A 24,845-nucleotide genomic window follows, 5' to 3' on the forward strand; every position below is an offset into this window, starting at 1 on the left:
GCGCTCGAGGCGGAAAGGGTTGAAACGCGCGCGCTCCGAAAAAAAAAAAAAAAATGAGCCGGCACCCCCTCCCTGCGGCCCGAGGGAGACACAGCACCCAGCGTATCGAGGCGACGACTTCATACTTCATGTGAGATGGGTGGAAGTTTTGAAAGTCCAGTTCGTGAAATGTTATTTAGCGTTCGTCCCAGGTCATAGTCCCCCCGCCCCACCCTCTTTTTAAAATGACTCACCAACAAATAGCCCAATGTCGACACGTCAGTTTGTAAATGAATTAAGTGCCAGGCGGATGAAAACCAAGACAAGACAGTTAGCTCATTATAACCACGTCAAGGTTTCTCAATTAACATATTGGCTTGTGAAATGTGTTTGTCTGATGTCGTGACTAATGGGACTAGCTGCAACCTGAGTGCGCTTTAAGCAGTTTAGCAGGGAGTGTCTCAAGGTGCACAACCGGTTCATTATTCACCAAAGCTGCTACATCTGGTGCAGACGGCTGTTTCCCCTCAGGTAATTTTTCATTCATTCCTTCTTTCTTTTTTCTATTTCTTATTATTTTTTAAAGCAAAATTTACTATTGTGAGCGTGAATGTTGGAGATAAATATTGGTGGCAAGGCTGTGTATCAGTGTAGGTACATCATATTGTATTGTAACTACCCAATTACAGACACGTAGTCCCTCCGAGAACTTCTGTCTGGACTGCTTGGTGTAATTCTGTCACAAGGCCCGTTTCTGTTTACATCTGCATTTTAAGTCGATGTTTGATTCGGTTTCTACAATGTGGCTTTCCTTTTTTTTTTTTTTTTATAATATGTGATAGTATGCGCTGGACAATATTGAAGAAAAAGAGCTGCAATCATATTATCAATTTGGTAAAAATGATCACACAAACAGTGTGATACCTGCTTCCACAGTAGCTTAACTTAAGTTTTCAGTGTGTTGTTATAAAGAAGGTTTTTTGCTCAAAGTCGAATTTGTTACTGATACCTGAAGAAAAGAGTGCACATTGAAAGTTTATTTTTATTGTATCGTTAAAATATTCCAAATTGTTTTCAGGGAATCATCATTTCCACGACCCCGATGGCTGACAGCAGTACTCCAAGCTTTAAGGTATTCAGACTGTTTAAGGGTGTTGTGGCTTTATCATTTGTAGAATTCGAAGAAAGTCGAACAGCAGAAGATGTTTGCATTGTGATTAAAGAGCACCTACCCTCAATAGCTGCTTCAGCTGCAGCATCTTGAAGATTCCTTGGCTTCCCGTCACTTAAAAAACCCCCGTTGTCCTCCACATATTAGATATTCCAGCAGTGCCTCGTGTCCTCATGTTGACAAGAGCGGCGGTGAGAGTCATTTGGAGCCACAGTCATTCAACAGTGTTGTTGATGTGACAACAGAACGCATGAAAAGCCAATCCAGTGTATGGGCCAGTGCTTGAAAAAGTCTACTTTTAATCTTCTAACCTTAGCAAGCCTTTTCTAAGGCATTCGATTCAGGTCTTGGTTCTGTCCATTTTGTCTCCATTTCCCGGATGGTAAGGATGTAACCGGCGTCCACTCCTGTGCTCGTCCTCCTCTCCCTCCTGCTGCAGCCTGCTCAGCAGAATCCACTTTCCCAGCTCACGCTAAGTAGCTGGAGCTTTGCTTGTTTTCTGACCCTGAACACCTGAGCACTAGACAGCAGGCTCAGGTAGAGATTAGAGCGGACATTTGTGGACACACACACACAAACACCCACTCGGAGGCACACTCACGAGGATGAGAGTCGGCTTTGGTTCGGAGAATGGAGACAAACAGCAGTAGACTAAACAAATGTTACACTAACACACATTAAACCATGTACAAGGAGGTCAGTATCCATGCAGGTATCTGACGTGACAAAGACAATTAGAGGCAAATTTAAAAATACGATATAAAAAAATGCATTTCCTCTGACACTTTCACACGGTGCTGTACCGTGGTCATCGCCACTTTCCAGTACTGTAATCTGGGATTATGGCGCAGGTAACCTCCTGCACCAGGAGGGAGGGGATGAAGAGCCAGTCTAATCCCAGCCGACTGGAACAGATAACTGACTGAGTGGTTGGCCAGAAGAGATTTCTTTTTAAAAGAATGATTCCATGAGCCGGTCTTGTAGAACAGCAGGGGAGGACAGCACTTTTCCCTGTTAAATATGACACATATTTCTCAACCTGCTGTATATGTACATCATATATGCAGCATGGGGACATAATGAACTCAGAGACTTGAATTCAAGCTCGTTTGATGCTAAAATTATGCTGCTCTGTTCTGCACGTAAGCATGACCTTTGACCTCTGAATTTGGTCGTTGAGGAAGACAGCTTTCATGCAGTTAAAAGGTTAGCGATAACAGTTTATTTCTGTAAATCGATGTCCCCGATGTTACAGTGTCACTAGCACGGTGTTCTCGCAGCAGTGTGGTCACCGAGAGCTGAACTGTAACCCATGCTGCTTCTCCCATTCTTTATATGAGCCTGTTACACTCTCAGTATTACAGCCGCTGGTCAAACGCAGACTGAGAGACCAGAACAACGGCAAGAGTTTCATGCTGAAGTGCGTTGCCTACGGCTGAGATCTGAAATGCATTCTGAGAAAAGATGGAAGCTGTACTGTTATATTGTCAAGCTTTAAGTTGAAATGGATGTTCTTAAATCGCACTGTTTTCTTTTCCGCTGTGCTTTTAACCAGGCGGCTGACCTGGTTCTCCAGCTGACTTCCACTCCAAGCCCCAAACCAGATGTGTCCACGTTTGGTTCCACCTTCACTGACCACATGCTGACCATAGAGTGGAGTGCCGCTGAGGGCTGGCAGGCCCCGCTCATCAAGCCCTTTGGGAACCTGTCACTCCACCCGGCCTGTTCATCACTACACTATGGCGTACAGGTAGAGGATTCAGACTAGCTTAAGTGGATTTACTATCTCATCTGATGCTACAATCGGTCAGGAGACTGGCGACGCTTCAGTCAGGATGGGGCAAAAAAAAGGCCTGAATGAAGCATATTCAAAGCACAAAAAGATGTGACTTATTATGGCATAGATTCATATATATAAAAAAGGCCCAATATTTCATAATGCAGAATGACAAGTATTCTAAACTTCTACACAACAGAAGAGCCCAATTGGAATTTCAGCCAGGGTCATAACTACCCTTGAAGACACACTAAGGATCTTTTTTGTGCTCGAGCAAACTTCTAACACATAATAGGTCTTTTCAAGGCCATTTCTAGTGTTTTGAGACCCAGTATGTTTGAATTCAACCAGTTATGAATCGTAGGTGTGAAGTGGCAACCACCAAAGTGATCTGATCCATATGAATTGTATGCCTCAGTGTTTAGCAGTTCTTGTTATCGAAAGGACAGTTTTTTTTTTTTGAAGGAGTGCAGTGAAAGAAACTGTCCAAAGATGACAACAGTGCTTGGTGTAATTTGTCCTAAATGATAATTATAAGAAAGGGTGGAGCCATCAGCAATATGCGGAAAACTACTTCTGCGCAACACTGTCTTAAATTGCAACAAAGCTGTGTATTTGACGCTATGCTTGAGTAACGCTGCTTCCCAGCTGAGCAGTGCATACACTACAGAGGGTAAGTATCCTCTGTCGTACAAACATCAGTACAAGTCCAGGCTTAGCAGAAGAAACCCACGATGAGTATGGTAACAGTGCAAGCATCCTGTCATTTTATTAATTGCAGAGAGACTTGAGAAACTGGTTTCAAACGACGCGGCAATAAAACAACGTAGAATATGTACACCTGGGTCACATGCATGCCTTCTCTTGCTTGTTGATGCTGAAAACGGTGTAGGCCTTTTTTTTTTTCGACACAGAAAATTGATCAGTTTTCGGTAAAGGAATCAATAAATGATTAAGACATTTAAGGAGAATTGATAATGGATTTGGTATCAATTAAATCTTGTCAGTTTCCCTCCCTACTTATGACACAGCTTTTGCTAAATAAACACATTTGTATTTGTCCACTAAGACCATGCTCGCTCAAGCACTGACTTATTTTTGAATTTGGCATTTAGTTTAGTAAATGTTCTTCCCTTCTCACCAGCTCTTTGAGGGGCTGAAGGCGTACCGTGGGGATGACAACCAACTGCGCCTCTTCAGACCGATGCTCAACATGATCCGCATGTCCAAGTCTGCTAAGAGAGCTTGTCTACCTGTAAGATGGGTGTGAGGAATGAATGGATAGATGGATGAAAGGACAGTTGGCAGTGATGAGATAATGACCGTTTTTGCCATCAAACTGTAATTTTCAGCTACGACCTAACTCAGTCTTCCACATTTGACGTGCCATCACCACCATCCTTTCTTCTTGTGTTATGTCTTTTTGCCCTCTCAGCCTCCACCCTCCTCACCCTTCTCTTTCTCCACCTCTCCCCCTCCACCAGGCCTTCGACCAGTCAGAGCTGCTGGAGTGTATCAGGCGACTGGTAGTGATTGACCAGGACTGGATTCCTACCACGGATGAGAGCAGTCTGTATATAAGACCGACATTTATTGGCACTGAGGTGAGGAGGATAAAGAGCCGCGGTATTCATTAGTGACATTTGTCATTTGTTTGACAAGTGCGAGCGCTCGTGACCGTGCTCGAGCACCATGCTCAGGCACATTGCTATGTGTTTCATATGTCTTTGGTAGCTCTCCTTGGGTTTAAAGAAGCCCGCCCGTGCCTTGCTGTATGTGATCTTGAGTCCAGTGGGCTCTTACTTCCAAGTCGCGGGGGCCCTGTCCTTGTGGGCTGACCCGAAGTACACGCGGGCCTGGAGAGGAGGAACTGGAGACTGCAAGATGGGAGGGTGGGTAAACACTTGCTGTATGAATGTTATTATTCATTGATAATTCAAGCACTCAACTCCAACATCTGAGTGCTGATCAATCACCAAAGACAAGTGCAGGTCAAGTCTTAAGAACGCCTGAAATTAGTTCTAAGTTGTTTAGTTTTTTCATTTCACAAACACACTCACACACACACACACACAATGGATGATTTGTTTGGTGTTGGGGGGGTTTGAGGTACAGTTACGTGCAATGCTGTAGCTAAATGAATCATAGTTGTGCTTTGGATTTCTGCAGGAACTATGGATGTTCTTTATTCGCCCAGTATGAAGCAGAGGATCATGGGTGTCAGCAGGTGTTGTGGTTGTACGGAGAGGACCACCAGATCACTGAAGCCGGAACTATGAACGTCTTTGTGCACTGGATCAATGAGGAAGGAGGTTTGTCACACAACCAGAGGTAAGACTGGTTGTTCCATTTTACCACAGTACACAGTAAACTCTTATAGAGTATGATGGGCTTTTGATACTAAATGTTTCACAAGTCTGACCTCTTGTGGCAGAACTATGTCATTACAGCACAATGGCCTCTCCACTCATCATTACTTTCAGCTTTCTTAAACTTTTTTTTGTTTTGTTTTGTTTATTCCTTTCCAGAGGAGGAACTTGCAACTCCACCTCTGGACGGCATCATACTCCCAGGTGTAACCCGCCAGAGCATCCTGGAACTCACCGGGAAATGGGTGAGTCAGATGAAACCACCAAGGTCAGCGTGCATGGATAAATATTCCAAATGAGCCATCACATTTCCTCTGGTCTTTTCCGCTGTCTTCTGTGGCCGTGCAGGGTGAGTTTAAGGTAACGGAGCGCTACCTGACCATGAGCCAGCTGTGCTCTGCTCTGAAGCAGCAGCGGGTCAAAGAGGTGTTTGGCTCCGGTACAGCCTGCATGGTCTGCCCCATAGGACGCATTGTTTACCAGGGAGAGGTAAGACTGGAAGCGACAAATTCTATGAAAATATAGGCTAAACAATATGAAGCAAGGCTGTTTAAACTGAGTTGTGTAATATTTGATATGAAAATGTTTACTTATATGAAAATAAGGAGTAATCACTTAGACCTGAATAAGTCTTTCAGGAAAAATGTTATTCTCTCTTTAACATTTTACACTATATTATGTAGTTAAACCTTCTCTTTTGTATTATAATAAGAATGTGATTTTGGTGCCATTGCATTTTTAAAGTCAACTTTTACACAATGTAAATCAAATTTTGCTCTCATTGGTTTATCATTTGCTTTGTCTTAACAGTTGAAAACAGTGTGACAGAATTAGAAGCTGTTTTCCTTAATAATTCTCATGTGATTTCCAGATGAACACAGTCATGGGCTCTGATTGAAGTCAACTACAGAGTGACACACTACGTAGTTTTTATTACATATATTATTAAGTATGCCTTAAAGGAATGGTTCAACATGTTGGGAAGTGGTGGCTGACTCAGGATGTTTGAGGGGCAGTAGTGAAAATAATAAAAAAGGCCACCAGCTGTGTCCAGTTGGGCACCAGTGTACAGAAAGTTGTGATAGGGAGAAGAGGAGGCAATGGGGTTGATCCCCCCTGAGTCCTTTACTGTTGAGAATAAGATGAGATGAGAAGATTCGTTGTAGGCATACGAGTAGGCTCATTTTTTTACCTTAAGATAGAGCTAAGCTAGCTATTTGCCCTTTGTTTCTTTATGTGAAGCTACGCAGCTGCAAGCTGTAGCCTCAGTCTTCAGCTCTGAGTCTCCCCAATTTGGCTTCTCATCTTCTGCTTGAACCTTAAAACCTCTGCTTAATGATAACTTATAGGAAGAATTACCTTTGCGTCTAGAGCCTTTGTTTATTTCAGTCACCCTGTAAAAAAAGTCATGCTATCTTTATTTGATAAAAGAAAATCATATGAGAGATGTACGTTTTAATACAGTAAAGTAGTTATCTGTGCATAGTTTTTGATAAATGAGGCTCACGGTCTCCTGTGACTGCATAGACAGTTGTCATCTTTAAATGCCCGTCAGAACCCTGTGGCTTCTTGTTTTAATATCGTTACGTGTTAACTTGATATTCTCTGTGTTCTCGAAATTCATATTGTAACAAGTACATTCATGGAGCCCGTTAATATGTAGAAATTGTGTGTGTTTTTGTGTGTCTTAGAACTTGCACATCCCCTGTCAGGATAACAACTCACAGCTGACCTCCCGGATTAAAAAGGAACTCAAAGACATACAGGTTGGTGGATGCACAAACACACACACATGCACACGCACACTATCGCACACACATCGCAGATGTTTCGCCTAGCTTAGTAACAGCTGGTTGAGCATCTGTGTTCCTTACACTCCTGTCACCCTCAGGACTCTATTTTCATTGTACTGCTAGATTACATTGAATAAAGCGTTCTGTGATGTGATTTTAGAGGAAAACATTGGAAGGGCAGCCTCCTTCAAAATAAACGGTAGGAGTGCGAGTGGCAGTGGTATGAAATGACAATATGGAAGAATATCTGTACTCACTGTAGTAGCATGTCAGTCCCATAGCGCTCAAACGTTCACGATAAAGAGGATTCTCTAATAAAGACAAAGAAATGGAAATGTCGACTAAACTGAAAATATGTTACAAACATATTACAAACAAAAGCAAATATTCCCACCAAATATTAACTTATCAAGCATCTCCTGAATTGCATTACAGAGCTGTTTTCTATTTGTCTTTTCAGTTATTATGTAACTCAATGCGATAAAAGCATTAAGTTGTATTTTATGAACAAACCCCCGTCGGTCCTTATTCATTGTACACCCGCTGCATGCATTATCTCCCCTGTAAGTACACAGTAAGTGAAATATCTTATTAGGTAATGAGTAATGACTTGGTAATATTACAAGGCCTACAAGCGCGCCACCTCCACAGTCTGCGCAGCACTGCAGGTTTCGACAGATTCATAAAGTTCTTTGCTGAAGGCTTGATTTGTGTTAATGAGAGCGTTATGTATCGCCGTCTCACTGTTACTGTGCCTTGTAGTGAGCCTATTATAAGCATGGGTACGAGCTGGACTGTGATCCTTATCCTCTCACTCACGCTGGGAAATGCCGTCATAAGTTCACGGACAAATCGTTCAGCGTCGCAGGTAGCTGTTTGCTGAGCACTCCCGATGGTACTCCCCGTCAAGTAACTAAGTATATATTTACTCACATTACCCACAATGCATCTTAGCCAGTGAGTGACATCACTGGAGGCAACTCATTCAAATACAGGCAGCTCGCCCTGGAGCAGCAAAAGGCGTTGTTACTTCTTATTCCACGTATGTAGTATTGCCCCCCAAGAGCTGTAAACACACTTTACCATGTACTATTGTTGAAGTTATCCTTTAAAGGTCTGTGTGTCCTTACTTACTTGTTTTTAGGACCAGCTGTTTATGAATCATCAGTTTTGATTGGTTTTGCTCTGGATGCCCTGCGATAGTAGCCCTCTCATTAACGTCCTCTAAAACACTTTTATTAGTTGACGTGTCTTATCTCTTCAACTGGTAGCTTCGGTCTTCTTTTCCTTTGCTTTGTCTCCCTCTCCTTCTCTTTACTTGCTGCGTTGCATTTTTGCTTTTTATTGTCTCGTCTTTCTGGACAGCGATTAGCATATCTGCTCCCCCCATCGCCCGGGCCTCGTGTGCGTGCACGATGCGCGTTATGAGCGTTGACCACATCTTTATACCCGATAACATCTCCCCTCGTCGACAGTGCTTCAGAGAGAGAGAAGGGGCCCGATGGTGGAGTGTGGAGAGTTGGAGATAGGGGCAAGACAAACTCCTGAATTCTCTCATTAAGCTTGCTGTAATTGCACAAACCCAATTATTGCCTCAGCCTTTTGTGATCTTCAAAGCCAAGATGCTGCAAATGAAGCCTCGAACAAGTGGGAGAGGAGGAGGAGGAGGAGGAAGAAGATTTGGTGGTGGGGGAATGAAGGGGCGGCAGCGAAGCTTAATGAACAATAAAATCGACAAAACGCTGGAAAACGCTGCGCTCCATCCGCGCCGCTGTTAAATCTGTTGACATTTCATTTGCAGGGAAGCAGCGCAGTGTTATCCCCCCACACACACTCCTCCTCCCGCCCCTCTTGAAGACAACATTGTGCAACAAACAAACGAGTGGTCTGAGGCAGCAGATGAAAGATGGGTTTACTAAGTCGCCCTGCTGTTCCTCTTTCAAGTTAATTAGAAATCACATTCTTTTGTTTCCCCTTCGCAGGCGTTTATTTACTTTCTCACTTCGACCATTAGAGCAAATTTGCAACATGAGACACAAATAATTGGATTTGTCTTCGCGGCTGTCACGGATTGGGGAACATTTTGTTTTGATTTTTATTATAGTTCCCTTTCCTCTGTTGTGTTGTGCTCTGTTGGTGGCTGAGTTTGCAGATTTGCTCACGGATATTTGATTTCATTTTCTGATTTGTGTTTTGCTCGCAATTAAGCGGGCGAGAGAAGTTTAGTGCTTAGCGATGTGAGATGTTCTCGTCACTGCTCGGGCCGCTGGAGAAACGGGGGACGCACTCGTAACCTTTTCATGACCTTTGTTCTCGTACAGTATGGACGCACGCCCAGCGACTGGACCTTCCCGGTGAAGCAGTGATGGAGAAGCCTGGATCACACACCTGCACGCTCACACACCAGTGTGTGTACAGGAAGAGCATACTATTATGCAACAACCATAGACATACTCTAAATGTACATTAATAAGGAAACAATGTATGTGCAACATTTGTAGTCTAAGTGCAACATGCTGGAGAGCAGCTCTGCGGCGAGAGTGTCACAACATTTCATCTCCTTGTAAACTTAAATTAATGACTAACACACAACTGTCCAAAATAATTAACAAAAGCAGGCTAATGTCTCATGCAATAGTGCACAATAACTTACAGTAACACAGCCACCGTGGCCTATTCTGCTGCTCCTCATCTCCTTTTTTGCAGCCTACATCCAGGATACAGCTGTGGCTTTGGGAAAACAAATGTTACAGAGAATTTCATATCACATGTGTAAGAGTTACAAAGCAGCAGTGTTGTGAAAAAGTACCCAAGAGTCACAGTTGAGTCAAACTTTATTTACGGTGTTAAACACCGGTACAAATGAAGGTCACCCATCCGACTGGTACTTAAGTATTTCTGTATCAGACGTTGAATGTACGCTTCCTCTCAAAAGTGTCAGGTCACTCAGAAATCTTTTTTTTTTTTTTTAAATGAAAACCCACACATATGCCACATATATTCAAGACATGAACAAGGTTAGATTTAATGGTTTTTACCATAATACTTCAACCTGTGTTTTCCTCAAAGAATCCTCAATTAAAAGCAGTAACAGCCTGATGTACTTATCTTCATGCTCAGTTGTTTTTGCTGGACTTTGAGGGGAGTATTACACACGATTGAATGAGAGCTTTTGTTTCTCGGCGATTTCTTGCATGGAATAGCCTTCGTTTCTCAGATCACGAATAGACTTGTGAGTTTCAGAGATAAGTTACATGTAATTCAGCCATTTTTTAGACTAAAATCAAACCCACAGATGCTGATGCTTTTTTTTTTTTTTTCAAACAAATACACTTTTAAGCAGTACTGTGCTGAAACATCAATAGTCATATTCCAGCAAAAAATGTTATTTAGTATCAAAATTAAAAGTAAATAATGAAAATATTTACATGTATGTATGTATATATACAGTTGGCCTAATCAGTTAGTTGCCTGCGAGATTTTTCTGATCAAAAATGTGCTACTTTTACTCTGATGCAACATGTAATCTGCGAAGTAGCGAGCAGCTACATCCATTAAATAAATATAGTGAATGAAACGTTCAATATACGCCCCAAGATGTAGTGAAGTGGAAGTATAAAGTTGCAGAAAATAGAAATACTCAAGTAAAGTACAACTACCACAACACTGTGCTTAACTTTAGTACAGTAAATGAGTAAATGTACTTTCTTATTTTCTGCTGCTGCAATGCAGCTACAACCTCACAACTGCATACAGTCTTTCCAGCTCCACTAAAACATCAATAATAGTAAACTTTATTTAGATAGCACCTTTAAAAACAGAGTTACAAAGTACTTTACAATAAAGACATAAAGTAAACACAGCTCAAGGTTTGAACAAGATGAAAAGATTTAAGAAGCCATATGAAAAAAAGTGGGTTTTAAAAAGAGATTTAAAGGACGATATTGAGTTTGCCTGCCTGAGATCCAGAAGCATGGAGCTCCACATCTGGGGCACCCAGACAGGAAAAACCCAGTCGCTTTTACTCTCAAGTCTAGATTCTGGAGCCTTCAGTAAGGCCCTGCCAGAAGATCTCAAGCAGTGATCAGGATCATAGGGAGATAGCCAGTCACAAATATAGGCAGGAGCCAAAACATTCAGGACTTTACACCGGCTCATGGCATTACATCAGGATTTTAGAGAATTTATTTAGTCAAAACTGTGTTTTTTCCTCTTGTTCCATCAGTTGAATGTTTGAGTTTCACTGTCTATAATGACGTACGTGCAGAGTTTGACTCTGAGGGGCTGTTTGACATGAATTACTGAAGGTGTAGAAAAATCTGTTTCTGTGGTTTGTGATATCACAAATAATTTGGACATTTGGAGGCCAATCCTGGTCAAACATAGACAAGTGTGACGTTGAAACTTGAAGCCTCCAGATCACATACACTGAGGATTGTCTTTAAAGTAAAGAGGAAGACATAGAATATAATTTTAAATAATGGAGAGGGGGATGTTACTTCGATGGGCTTTAACAAGATGATTTAACATCTTAAAACCTGTCTGATGATAATAATGATAATTTGACAACCACCAAACAGCATTCATCATTGTGTATTTGTGTGAATGGTGTCTTCTTGTCTCAATAAACATTCAGCTAACCATCGTACATTTGCAGTAATTTAAAGATACCCAAGTGCTGTAATCTTTTCTTGTGACTGTGAAGTTATAATCCAATAAAAAAAAACATTGTCAGTAAAACAGTACTTCTATTGCAGGAACTTTTCCAGGTTACCGAGAACCTTTTGAGAAACTCGGGAAGTTGACCTGCATTTCAGACTAAATCTAGATCCGGGTGCAAAAAAGCATCGCCACTCGGAGTGCAGTACTTTTCAAAGGTTCAGGAACTTCAGGCCGAGCCAAGCTCTGCAGAGATGCTTCCACAGTCCTTAATGATGCCGAGGAGTGCTTTGCTGCCACCCCGCACACACACACACACACACACACACACACACACACACACATACACACACACACTCTCATGGAGAACCTGGAACAGAACCAAAGCCATCAGCATAATGGAGTCATAACAGAAAGCCATCAAACCAGAGAGCCCTTGGCTGTTTGGCTTTTCACACACATGTACAGACACACACACACACGCGCGCAGCATAATTCAGGATGCACTGTACTGGTTTAAAAATTAAAACTCGCAAGTTAAAGTTATGTCCGCTAATGAAATGGGTCTTTGTATGTCTGCCTTTGTCTATGTGTGCACATGTTGTGTGTGTGTGTGCGTGTGTGTGTGTGTGTGTGTGTAAGGGGTTGCCCAGTGGCGTGCTGAATGATTTTTGGCTCTTTGTGAAGACAGCTCATTTTGGCAGCAGCTCCCTCCTTGTGTGCAGTGGCACAGCTGGTGTAGAGCCCAGTGAGTGCACGCACACACATACACACACACAGGCACGCACGCATGCACGCATACATACATACACACACGCACACACTTCAAAATGCCAAACACCATCTAACCTACTCGATCCAGGCCACTGGTTAATTTAGCTCGGCACGTATCTCGACGTCTTATTCTCCAGCCTGGTTTCCTCTCCTTTCTTTTGTTTGCTTTTCTCTCGCTATGAAACGCTCACAGCGGTTTGCTCTACAATCATTAGCTATAAATTAGTCTCTCAAGCTCCTCGCTCCATTATTCGCCCACAGGGATCATTACACTTACATCTAATCTCATCTAAATGACATGTAGACAGGTGAGGACACTTTGCGCGATTGTTTAAGGGCATGTTGGATGTTGGCTTCACTGAAACTGTTCCAGGAGGGCTAAAAAAGCGAATCTGAGCTGTTATTTCATTGATATTTACTTTGAGTCGACAAGTGTTGATACAGTCGCTGATGAGCCTCTGAGCTAATAATTCAGAACTGAGTCAAAGTGTTAAAGTGGCTGGTGGTGTGAAGTGATGGAGACACTGGCACATTTAGTCTCTGATCTATCTTCGGTGCATTTGCCAAACTTTTTGATGCAATATCAGTGATATCGGATTAAATTAAACTTTAACTGTTTTTTTTTATTTACGCCATTTACATACATGAGATAGACAGAATATTGGCTGCGTTCACTTTGGAAACCACTGACATAGTGTGAACAAAAAAAAATAAAAAAAAACTGAAAAAGCTCAGATATATTACAGGGCTTCGGTGCTGGTTTGCATTTTGTATTTCATTGTGAGACGGGGATTATGAAGACTTACCAACCAATTTCTGTAAAAGAAATAACATTAAACTGCACTGTAAATTCAATATTATATATATATATGAAGCTTGAGTATATGTGAAATAACCAAAAATATGGCATTTTGTCATATTAAATGGGCAGTTTACTATCCACTTTGGGGCACAGAATTATAGTATATATATATATATATATATATATATATATATATATATATATATATATATATATATATATATATATATATATATATATATATATGTATATATCACACAGTATATGTGTCATGCTCATCCGTCCCTTATACATACAGTATACATCCAAACATACATTTATCTTTATTGGCATAATAGTTTAGTATATGTTGCCAAAGTATGTCTCTCTCCATTCCTCCCCCCCACAGCTCCTCCATGCCCCCCCATCACAGGAACCAGGGACCCCAGCAGGCCGCTCCCATTCAGCCTGGAGACGGCGATGATGTTTTAATTGTCACTTCTTGTTAAGGCGTCCGTGACATTCACGCGGGGACAGAGGGGAGGCGGTCGGCGTAATCAGAGGAAATGGAGAGAAAGAGAGGGAGAGAGAGAGAGAGAGAGAGAGAGAGCGAGCGATGGCACCCATTCAGCTACTAAGAGTGCTGTTTGGCTCTGAGCAGTGTGCCTCCTTCTCTCTCTTCCCCCCTGTCTCACCCCGCCGGGGCATGATCTGATTTGACAAGCGCAACGCTGTCATCTTGAGTTTGTCCAATTTGAAATTCTAATTAATGAACTCGGCGCCACTTTGTGTTTTTGTCGTCGCCGCCGTCGCTGTTGTTGTTGTTGTTGTGTTCTTTCCCCCGCTGCTCCTCTCCTTCCTTCTCAGGCCAGTTTGTCTTCTATTTGTCTTTTCTTTACCCTTCCTCCTTCCCTCGCTCCTCCAGTCTTCTTCTTCTTCGGAGGCAGTGTGACTTGCAGAGGCCGCCGGTCGCTCTGGGTGAGATCGTGGTCTCACACCATAGCAGATGATATCAATGGCTTTGGGTCACCCAATTAGGATCCAACTGTGTGTGTGTGGCGTGTGTGTGTGTGTGTGTGTTTCGCAGGCCTACATTTGTACATGTGTGTGTCTACTTGACTCTGTTGTGTTTGTCTCCGAATCCTAATGAGGGAGCGGAGAGAGGGAGCGAAGGCTGCCGGTCACTGACGCTGAAGGGCAGAGTGGTGGTCAGTGTCTCTCTCCAGAACTTCACGCGTTCACCGTAACACTCTATTACACATGTTGTTTTGAACACTTTGCACCTTGTATTTGTACATAACCAACCAACACGTGTCCAGCACAGCGTTCATAACCTCAGGGTGCAATGAACATCGAACATTCTTTCCAGGGACGCAAACTGACAATTTATCATTCAAGGGTACAGAGAATAAAATTAAAGCCACACGTCTAATGCAATGCAGTGTAGGTAGGCAGAATCTAAGTCTAAGTCCTGTCAGTATAATGTCTGAAATATAGTACACTCCTATTCTTGGAGATATCAGAACGTGCAAACTCCTCACATAAGACCACGCTTCAAAATCAGATCCCTCACGCTGAGAGACACTATCCAGAGCAGATGCCCGGCACCAGCCTTTCTGTTTCTGTTTTGATTTGTGTGAGAGATTGAAAGAAAAGAAAAGGTGTCTAGTCTCTAAAAAAGTAGGGGTATTTAGCGCAAATTTGTGTGGTCAGCGATAAAATGTCCTTCAGTGTTCTGCTTCATGGACACGGTCTCAAACGTCTTATTTTCCCACAGCAAAAAGAAACAGAAAATATTCACCTACAGCCGAAGATTTTGGACTCCTCTCTTCTTAAAAAGCACGGCTCAGGCTGATTTATCGCTGATCTAAATAGCTGGCGATTGATTATTGCAGCTCCGTGTCACATCCACTCTCGCAACATCACATCAGCTCGTCACAGCTTGCTGAAGATTGAGGAGGGACTGATGATCCTGGTTGAAAAGGAAACTGTGATTTGGAGCAAAACACAGGATGTGTTAAGTTTTATTTATTTTTTTTTTTTAAAAATTTGAATTGAAACCATGATTTGATTCTTAATCAACGTGTTTTGTGTTACCGCGGTCTAACGGCGTGTGAGTCTCAGCGTTGTAAGCCTCTCAGTCTATAGTGTCTCTAGTCCTGCAATTTGCACAGCGTGTATCCAACCCAGCCATTTGGCCTGGGACTTCTGCAATGCACGGCATCACAGAACTTTCCAAAGATCCAGGCGACACCGTCCATTCGCCCCTTTAGTTCTCTTTGATTCACTCGAGTGTTTCCCCCTTAATTCGCCACAGTCACCTTTTAAGGGAGAGCTGAGCCACTGCGCGGTCCGGCTCATGATTCAGACGTTGGTAAAGTTACGCGGGGCAGACTGAGGCACATTGATATCATGTCCTCCTTTGCCAGAGGGTGGTGCTAGCAGCCTACGAACCGTAGACCCTCAGCACACCTCTGCTTGAGAGCGGTTGGAGGCACAGAGGGAGAGGAGGGAGAAGGGGTGGGGGGTGCGGTGAGGGGGTGGGTGGGTGTGTGGAGTGAGGTTTTGGAGGCCTGCCAATCATGATGAAAAACCACTGCAGAACTAATCTATTTCCATGCCCGTCCTAATCCACCGGCACAACGATGGCATCATTTAATCACAAAATCATCATCGCCACCATCACCACTATCACCACCATCCTCCCCTCCTCTCCCTCCACTGCATTAATAATAAAAAAAAAAAATGCATTTTTTTTTTTTTTTTGTAAATAAGAGCTCGTGATTAAGAGCAGATTAGCGCGCGCCTTCAGACGGACAGACAGGCCGTGATGGGTTTTGTTAACACGGGCGTAACACTGGGTGTCAGTTGTGTGCGTCTGACATTACATCAACGTTATCCTCCTGCCGCTCATGTTATTGCTCTTGGCTTAGAGTTTTAGGGGACTTTTTAACAGCGCCGTTGCTTAAGAGCTTAGAGTAAATGGATGGATGGATAGATGGATGGATGGAGATCAGAAACACACACTCACACTCACACACACGCACAGAGAGATCAGTGTCACTCACACAGCTTCAGCTCCAAAGCCTGATTTGCTTTGTGGTAAAAGCTGTTTTATTTCTCATCAGTGTTGTAATGGAGATGCTCCGCTGTCACACGACACTTTAAGTCTCATTTTGTAGTGAAGAATCAGCCATTTTGCTGCTCTGGTGTTTTACCTCGTTCTGTACTTACCGCATCAGATTGTATTATGCATCATCTAGCTGATGGCTGGGTTTGGGGAATTGAATGCAGCAAAGCAAACGAGTGAAAGATGTGACATGCATATTTCTATCTTTCTTTCTTTCTTTTTTTTTTTTTTTTTGCCACTGCAAGATTTTCAATACCGAACTCCAGCAGGATATTCAACTGTGTTTTTTTTTAAAAATTTTTTAGTTTGTTTGTTTTTTGTTTTTTTTGTTTTTTCGCCTGCTTCAAAGAATTGAGGGCTTCAACAGATAAAAATGTTGTCTTTGTAATTACAGAATAATTGGACATTACAATATAAAAACATATATTAATATCAATCTTTCATCCCTTCCAAACTCAAGAAGCTTAGTTAGCTTCCAAGGTAGCTAGTTAGTAAAAACACGATTTTTGAGATTTATAAAAGTGGAGGTAATGTTGATTTTATTTATTTATTTTTACTGGAGGGGGCGTGGCCTAAATATTGGAGGGAGGATCTTTACTTATTGGGTTCTCTCCAGGCAACATGCCAACACTATGACGCTCTTTTTTTTTTCTTTTTTTTTTTACGGTGCAGTGCGTTTTAGATGAAAAACATTCAGATGTGTGAAAAAAAATGGCAACACTGACGTAATGACATCGATGGTTTGCATTGTAGTGATATCTCCTGAAGGTAGCATGCTAACCAGCTAGCCGCGGCCTGTCCTGTGCTCGCAGTGTGCGTTCCCCTGGTAATCTGAGCTGGATGCGCGGCTAACCGAGCTAACTAGTTGTGCAGTTACTCTAGTAAAATGCTGCCCCCTCTTTGTTGGGAGTATGAACACGCTGCTGGCCAGTTCATGCATATTGCACTACTAACAGAAAGCAGAGCTGTACACTGTACGTTTAAAAAATCGACCGAGGTAATCAATGAAACGAATTACCTCAGAATTACAGAGTAGATTAGACTGTCAAATTTAAATTGTACAAGCTAAAACCACTTGAAATGATTCGTCTCCTTTACGTGGTAAAAGGCACATGGCCACTGTCAGTTTTTACAGTGCAGTGAAGTAAAATGTTCCAGAAATAAGTCAGATAAAGTTGTAGTGACAGAGTGCAGCTCAAAAATAATTATATGATGAAGAATATTCAGTGAGCAAGATGAATCTTTCTGTTACGTCTACCGTCATTTTGGCAACTGCACTTTTTGTGTGTACATTTACACGTGACTTACACATGAACATGTTTGGGTTTAGAGTGGTTGACGGCATCTTTCTGTGGGGAGAGACTCGCAGATTTCTCTCTTTTGATCCAAAGGAAAACGTTAATAACACGGGGGAGGGCCCTCAGAAAATGAAACACAACGTTTAGCCCCTCTCCCCATCCAAATCGATTTGGTACAGTCTCCTACCGCACAAGATCAGGGTCCTCTTCTTATTTCGTGCCATAAATCAGGCGAGCAGATTTTTTTACAAAATTAGACAAGATGACTCACAACGTCAAACGCAGTGTTGAAGCTGCCAGCCTTCTTGCCAATGGTTTCGTCTGTTCGCGATCGTTGTAGCAATAACGTCTCAAAATTGTAATGGTAATGATTTATTTTTAAATCGGCAATACAAGAGTGGCTGATATTAAAATCTCTCTGCGCCTTTGCTTTCAGCCTCTGTGGGGGAAGCGTGTACTTTAGTCGCAGGTGGGCGCATTTTGTCTTGGAATGCAGGACACCTACTTATTATTCAGTGGTGTGGAGAACATGTGTGTGTGTGTGTGTGTGTGTGTGTGTGTGTGTGTGTGTGTGTATCAAAAAAAAAAGAAAAAAAAAAAAAGAGAGACGTCGGTCCTGACGGTGAGTAATGTTCTCCAGGCCTGGCGGCTGGCACTGCTCTGTCTCCCTGCAGGTGGGAGTGAGTCACACACACTTGCACGCACACACTCTTACGCACACACACACACACGCACACACACACACACACACACACTCACGTACTGCCACCCATTTCATGCTGACCACCTCGGTGTGCCAGCCCAGCGACCATGGCAGCCAACTGGCCAATGAACAACTGTCTGTCTGTCTGTCTGTGTGTCTGTCTGCAGAGCAACAGCACATACCGCCACAGCAGCAAGAGTGAGGGCTCTCTCTCAGAATCTCTCTCTTACTCCTTAACACACACACACACACACACACACACACACACACACACACACAGTCATTCTCTCTCATTACTCACACAAGTCTGACACATCCTTGTCAAATGCCAACTCACATTAAGGTGGGGAGAAGGTACCTTTCTCTCTCCTCTGTTAATTCGGCCTCCCCGTCTGCCTCAGTGTCTCTGTCAAAATTCAAATTCAAGCTGCTTTACTGTACGATTTATGAAGGTAAACAGCATTAAATCAAGGCATTAATGCTGCTGCCAAGATACACACAACAGTGAAGACACATATTTATAACTAATACACGTCCCATTATGTCATCTGCAGTCAAAAACAGCGCGGTCACATGTATCCCTGTGTGAGCTTTGACTGTTTGGAGCGTCCAGCTTCTCAGAACCATAACCTTTATTATTCATCTCATTTTAAAGGGGTATTTCGCTATGAAGCGTGCACTGTAAAGGCACCAATTGTGGGCTGTTGATAGGAGTTTTGAGACATGGCTGCGAGTGCAGCGAGTACTTCTCCTGTCTCTCTCCTCACATCTGTCACAATATCGTTTTTTTCTTTCCTCCTCACAGCTACTTAACACTCCGTTAGCTTTTTTTCCTTTTCTTTTATTGATCGTGGATTGTTCAGTTTCGCCGCCCTCGTGCATCATCTGATGTGTTCGACGCTCGGGTGCAAACCGAATTTCCTTTCAGGACAGGCTGACTGAAAGTGAAGCCTTGCAGATGTCGCACTTCCCACACTGACCTCCTCTTTAACTGTACTGGCATCACAAATCACCATAAATGACTGGAACACTGAACTGATGGGTCCATCCGTCAACTGTAAGTCCTGTGCAAATGTTAGCGTGTGTGTGTCTGAGAGACTGCTGAGTGTGTGTGTGTGTGTGTGTGTGTGTGTGTGTGTGTGTGTGTGTGTGTGTGTGTGTGTGTGTGTGTTTGACGCCCTTTTCCATCATTTGCTAATCAGATATCATAATTTGCTCCAGCAGAATACTGAAATATGTCTGCTGGTATTTGTATCACTCCATCAGTGTTGAGTAGATGACGATGTGACAGGCATGGATAACCCACCAGACGTGACGTGACAGTGTGTGTGTGTATGTGTGTGTGTGTGTGTGCATGCGTGTGCTTAAGTGTGTTTTAATGATGTTCTGTGGAATTGGTGATGTATGGTTGCCTCTGAGCGCGGATAAAACAGTTAAACACAGTAATTGCCATTTACTCTCAGCTGTGCTCGCGTTCCCATGGGAGAGCTCAGCGCTGGGTACCACACACACACACACACACACACACACACACACACACACACACACACACACACACACACACACTCAAATGTACGTACACATCTTATTTTAGAGGAATTTTTTTTTTCAACAGCGCCTCTTCTGTCTTACTTTTGTAGGGTTTGGTCTGAACACTGCTGCCACACAGCTGTGTGTGTGTGTGTGTGTGTGTCCAGAGGTGAGGTCTTGCAACCATCATCAATATTACACTCTGCCCCGGGGCGGCTGAAGGTTTCTGGGTCATTTTACTTCTCCGTTTGCCATTTCCTCCCCTCCTCGAAATAAAGAAGAGTGGTTTATTCTCTCTCTCTCTTCTTTCTTTAAAGAAATCTGATTTTCTTTTTATTAAGCTTGTTTAAAGACCTTTGTTGCTGATGAAGCACAGTTCTTACTTAGAAAATCTTTGTGTGTGTGTGTGAGGGGGAGGTGTGTGTTTCCTGATATATAAATTAAGAGCACATAACTTCTCCTCCAGGTCACTGAAACAACAGAGCAGTCACCCGCCTGCCAAGCATGAATGTGGGGTGCAGAGAGGGACATAAATGACCCATTGTGAGTGTGTGAGTGTGTGTGTGTGTGTGTTTTTCCTTCGCCCGTGTCTCTGAATGTGTGCGCAAACGTGTGTTCATTTACATGTGTCAATACAAATGTGTGTGTGTGTGTGTGTGCAGCGTATGTGTTTGAACATTATGTGTGTGTTTGTGTGTGTGTGTGAGTGTGTGTGAGTGTGGGAGGTTGACTGGGTTTGTCGGTGTGTATGATTAGGTGATCGCTGCTGTATATTCCCCACAGAGAAATAAAGAGAGTATTTTCCCTGAAAAAACAACAGCGCACAAAGGGTCCTTTGACAAGGCAGTGTTGTGTGTGTATGTGTGTGTGTGCGTGTGTGTGTGTGTTTTCGGCAGAGGCGGGTCGGCGGTGCTGGTCTTGGACCCTCTGAACTTCTCTCAGCTGTGACCCACTGCTAGCGAGGCTTGACAATACCTTGTACGTGTGCGTAAAGACAACATGACGTGCACTGCTCATGACGGACCTCCACTTTCACACTGAGCTGCGTTTGAGTGACACATTGACGAGACTGTTCGCACCTCCGGTTTGACTTTGTTGTTACGGTTTTTCGCCGCATTCCAGGAGTTACTCTGCGATGAGGTGCTTCAGCGGAACTTTCAGTTGCGCTCAGTCGGCGTCTGAGTCTCAGGCTGAGAACAGAGTCCCCATTTAACAATACTAAAGAACCGACCGAATCAGCAGAATAAATGTTGGCAATATACAAACCACGGATATGTTGAACCTTTATTTTTCCGTGTTGCAGCTTGTGACAACACTGAGCTTATGCTCTGATAAGGCCTGTGCTTTGATTTTGTACAAAAAACCACTTGGTCATTGTTTGGGAAAGATCACGTTTGTGTTGAAAAACCAACATGGTCACTGGTTCGGCACCATTCTTGCCTGTAACACTTCACCACCATCCCGTCCACCTCCTGAAAGTTGGGTCATAAACATGTGAGATGACCTTTTTGTGGAAGTGTCAACATGGCACACAACCGATGAAATGTAAACTGCCGACATTTCATCCTGGTGACTTGGATGAAAGAAGCAAAAAACAATAAAGGAGAAGGAAAAATCAGATAAAAGAGGTCAGATAAATAAAAAAAATAATGTGATTTGTGTAGGTATATGTTAGGTATATAGTCTACGTACAGCTTAAGTTGTATAAGAAACAATGGACCAGATGAGTCTGTTTAATATAAAAAAAAATCTTAGTCGTGGTAAACCAGCAGAAAATGATCTCTCACCTCCTACAGCTCTAAGGGGCATTTTAATGTCTTTAAGCTTATTGTTTTGGTTTCATGGTGCACGTGTTTATGCAGTAAAAGTTACTTTCTACATCAGACACGCAACAGTAATTGTTTTCTTGAAAAAAAAAAAAAAACACCTCTCCGACGCCAACTTGAATAGACGAGAAATAAACAGCACACTGACAAAATGAGCAACTAGCCAACATGGTGGAGCATCTCGCCGCTAAAGAGCCACTAATTTCCCTCGGGAGCGGGTTGAAAAAAAACGGCACAGAGCTAAAAGGAGAGTGAATGTTGGACTCACACTCACCAGGTGTCAGGAATATGACTCCAGAACAATGGTAATGTTTTTCAAGTTGGCTGGATGTGTAAAAAAAAAAAACAAAAAAAAAAAAAACGGCCACTGCTTGCAAACACGCTGGCCGTAACAACTTCATAAGGTGACGATACGTCAGTGTTGTGGTTCCAGCTGGTTTGACGCCCTCAGCGTGACCCAAAAAATAAAATAATAAAAAAATCGATTCAAGTCAAACCATAAGCATGTTTCCTCCACCCAAATGTCTTCTGAGGGTGAAGGGGTTCATCTTTGGCGGCTCAAACTGATGAGGCTCTTCGTTAAGAAAACTGTTGTCTCATTTTCCTGTGATCGCCCAGACCTCATGCAAAAATCTTGTCTTCCGTCATCTCTCTCTCTCTCTCTCTCCCTCCCTCGGTCTCACCTTGCTGTCAGACTATAATGCCATGTTGCACCAATGTCACCAAGTGTTAATACCTCAGCTGTCATCACAGGATCCCACGTCTCCTGCTCCTGCCCCTCTCCACCCCTATATTCATCTATATCTCCCTTCACATTAAAGGTTACCGCACCTCCAGCCCACCATCCCCTTCGCTAAAGACAATGATTAGTAAAAGGCGGCCAGACAGACTGACAAACAGACAGATAGATGCTTTCCATTTTCCCCCGGAGATCATCGCTGCGCCACACACAGACAGGCACACAGGGGGATTATTTGGGAAAATTCCAGGGCATTTGTTCCAGAGTGGCACCGCGGGCCTCTGAACACCGGCGATTCAGCTAATGTCACTGTGTGAAAGCATCAATCTATCAACAAAACCCTACTTTGTAGGTCAAAAGGCTTTCAGCATTGCAGCAAAAGACAGAAAAAAAAACAAAAAAAAAACAACGGCTCCACACATTTCACCAGTGAGTGAGAGAAAGAGGCCTCGAGTCAGACTGAAAAGAGAAAATTGTTACCATTACCGTGGAAAGGCAAAGAAAGTACAAAATAGGAAAGAAAATTCTCCATGAGAAGGAATAATCAAGATGATTATTTTTCTGCCGGATACCGCTGCTCCCTTGCATTATCAAAATTGATCGTGCCTATAATTTTACTGGGGGGGGGGGGGAGACACTGAGAAATAAAGAGGTGCGGAAGGCCCTATTGTTGGGCCGACAGATATCAAACACTGTGATATTGTAGCAGTTAAGTGGCAATTTTGTTTGGGTGCAAGCAGATTTCTTTTTTTTTTACTGCAGGATGATGCTATTCTGTGCTTTCTTTAGGCATTTTAACTGGCGAAGGGGTCTCATGGACCTGATTAATCCCACTTAAACCTCCTTTTCTATGTATGTTGCACGTGTTTGTTTCAATTTTTGTATACATGATTTAATCAGAAGTTCACACACATGAACGCAACCTATTTTGCATCCAAATAACATCATTTCAGTGCTGTTTAGACAGTGATTACATCTAAAAATGTCTGTTTTAACATTAAATGCTGTCAGAAATATGTCGAGCGCAAAAGCTGCATATCACCAAATCAAAAATAACTGAGTGCTGACATCTGTCATCAATACTTGCCTGTGTTCATGTAGATGTGGCTACAGTTACAGTAAGTCATTGTGTGCAATGGAAGGGGAAGTGGAGGGAAATTCATAACTGCATTGTGCCGTGACTGTACCTACACTTTATTTTGAAAAAGCAAAAAGGTAAAAAAAATAAATAAATAAAAATAAGGAGCGTCATTTCACGGCAAAGGCGCTCTGGAAGGAGATGCTGCATGTCAGAGACAAAACAAAAGAGATGACATCAACGAAACGAACAAAAGGAATAAACATCGGAGTGACACAAACGTGAACCCGCGCACAAACACACACCTCTCTGCCCTCCCGAGGTGCACTATCTGCAGCAGGAAGTCCCATGCAGACACTTCCCGTGGGTCGCAGGAACAATGGCTATTGTCACACTACGCACCACTGATATGCCATGACCTCACCTCCGTGTCTCGTTTGACAATAAATCCTCCACCTTTAAATGGAACAGGCGATGATAGATAAACAGAGTAATGGCGCCCAACACATTAAAAAACAAAACAGCAACAGGGTTAAAAATGGTAAAACACGTAAGATCGCAGGCAAAAGCACAGGCCGGACGAATTGTATGGTTGTGTGCTCACATTCTCCTCTGTCGTGTTTTTTCTAAAGTTTGTTTTTAATTGTGTGTGTGTTGTTTCCAACCTAGCTGCAAACTTCCGGCACCAAACCTGAGGACAGACGAGGCAGAAAGACAATGCAGCACCGGGCACCAAACGTCATTGGCCAAGTTTATTGATCAGAGCTCATTTCGGGGTCAGATCAGCACGACCACGACTCAAAATGGGCAAAATTCCCATTCCAAGTTCCTGTCAGTTTTTTTTCCAGAGTTTAGCATCCTGGAAACATCCCAAACTCACACAGGATATGCATGTTTCCTAGGACAAGAATGCTCTACAGTGGGTGATTAAAACTTCTCAGAACATCACCGGTCCTCATCTACTGATCATCAGTGAAGTGCTTGTCTGGACAGAGCCCAAAGGATGCTAAAAACACAACACCCACCCCGGACGCCGACTGGCAAAAGATACAGAAGTGTCTGCTGCGGCACCGCCAGACTAGGGGGCAGCTTCTTTCCTCAGGCCAAGAGACTCCTGTATCGCTTTGTATTTTGAGTTGCACATGGCTGATATGTGAACCTTGAAAAACCTTCACTTGAAATGTTTCAAATAACTCACATATCGCACAGAATCGCTCCAGAAGTACCTCATCCAGCTG

At 43.0% G+C, this 24,845-nt stretch overlaps 1 protein-coding gene across 3 annotated transcripts; it reads left to right on the plus strand.

Annotated features, from left to right (window-relative positions):
- The first annotated feature begins 149 nt into the window (after positions 1-149).
- bcat1 (branched chain amino-acid transaminase 1, cytosolic) lies at positions 150-24,845 on the plus strand. Of its 3 annotated transcripts, none has more exons than XM_037120879.1 (11): positions 150-510; positions 1,058-1,111; positions 2,706-2,900; positions 4,072-4,182; positions 4,412-4,531; positions 4,662-4,819; positions 5,097-5,239; positions 5,456-5,541; positions 5,645-5,785; positions 6,988-7,062; positions 11,847-12,212. In XM_037120879.1, the coding sequence occupies exons 2-11, from the start codon at positions 1,082-1,084 to the stop codon at positions 11,892-11,894; spliced, it is 1,107 nt and encodes a 368-aa protein (XP_036976774.1). In that variant the 5' UTR covers positions 150-510; positions 1,058-1,081; the 3' UTR covers positions 11,895-12,212. The 3 variants fall into 3 exon arrangements, with proteins under 3 accessions (XP_036976774.1, XP_036976775.1, XP_036976776.1); XM_037120880.1 differs by lacking the exon at positions 11,847-12,212 and adding an exon at positions 9,411-11,803; XM_037120881.1 differs by lacking the exons at positions 150-510; positions 1,058-1,111; positions 11,847-12,212 and adding exons at positions 1,508-1,687; positions 24,277-24,845.

This window comes from Acanthopagrus latus, chromosome 14 (assembly GCF_904848185.1).
Source record: "Acanthopagrus latus isolate v.2019 chromosome 14, fAcaLat1.1, whole genome shotgun sequence".
Lineage (NCBI taxonomy): Eukaryota > Metazoa > Chordata > Actinopteri > Spariformes > Sparidae > Acanthopagrus > Acanthopagrus latus.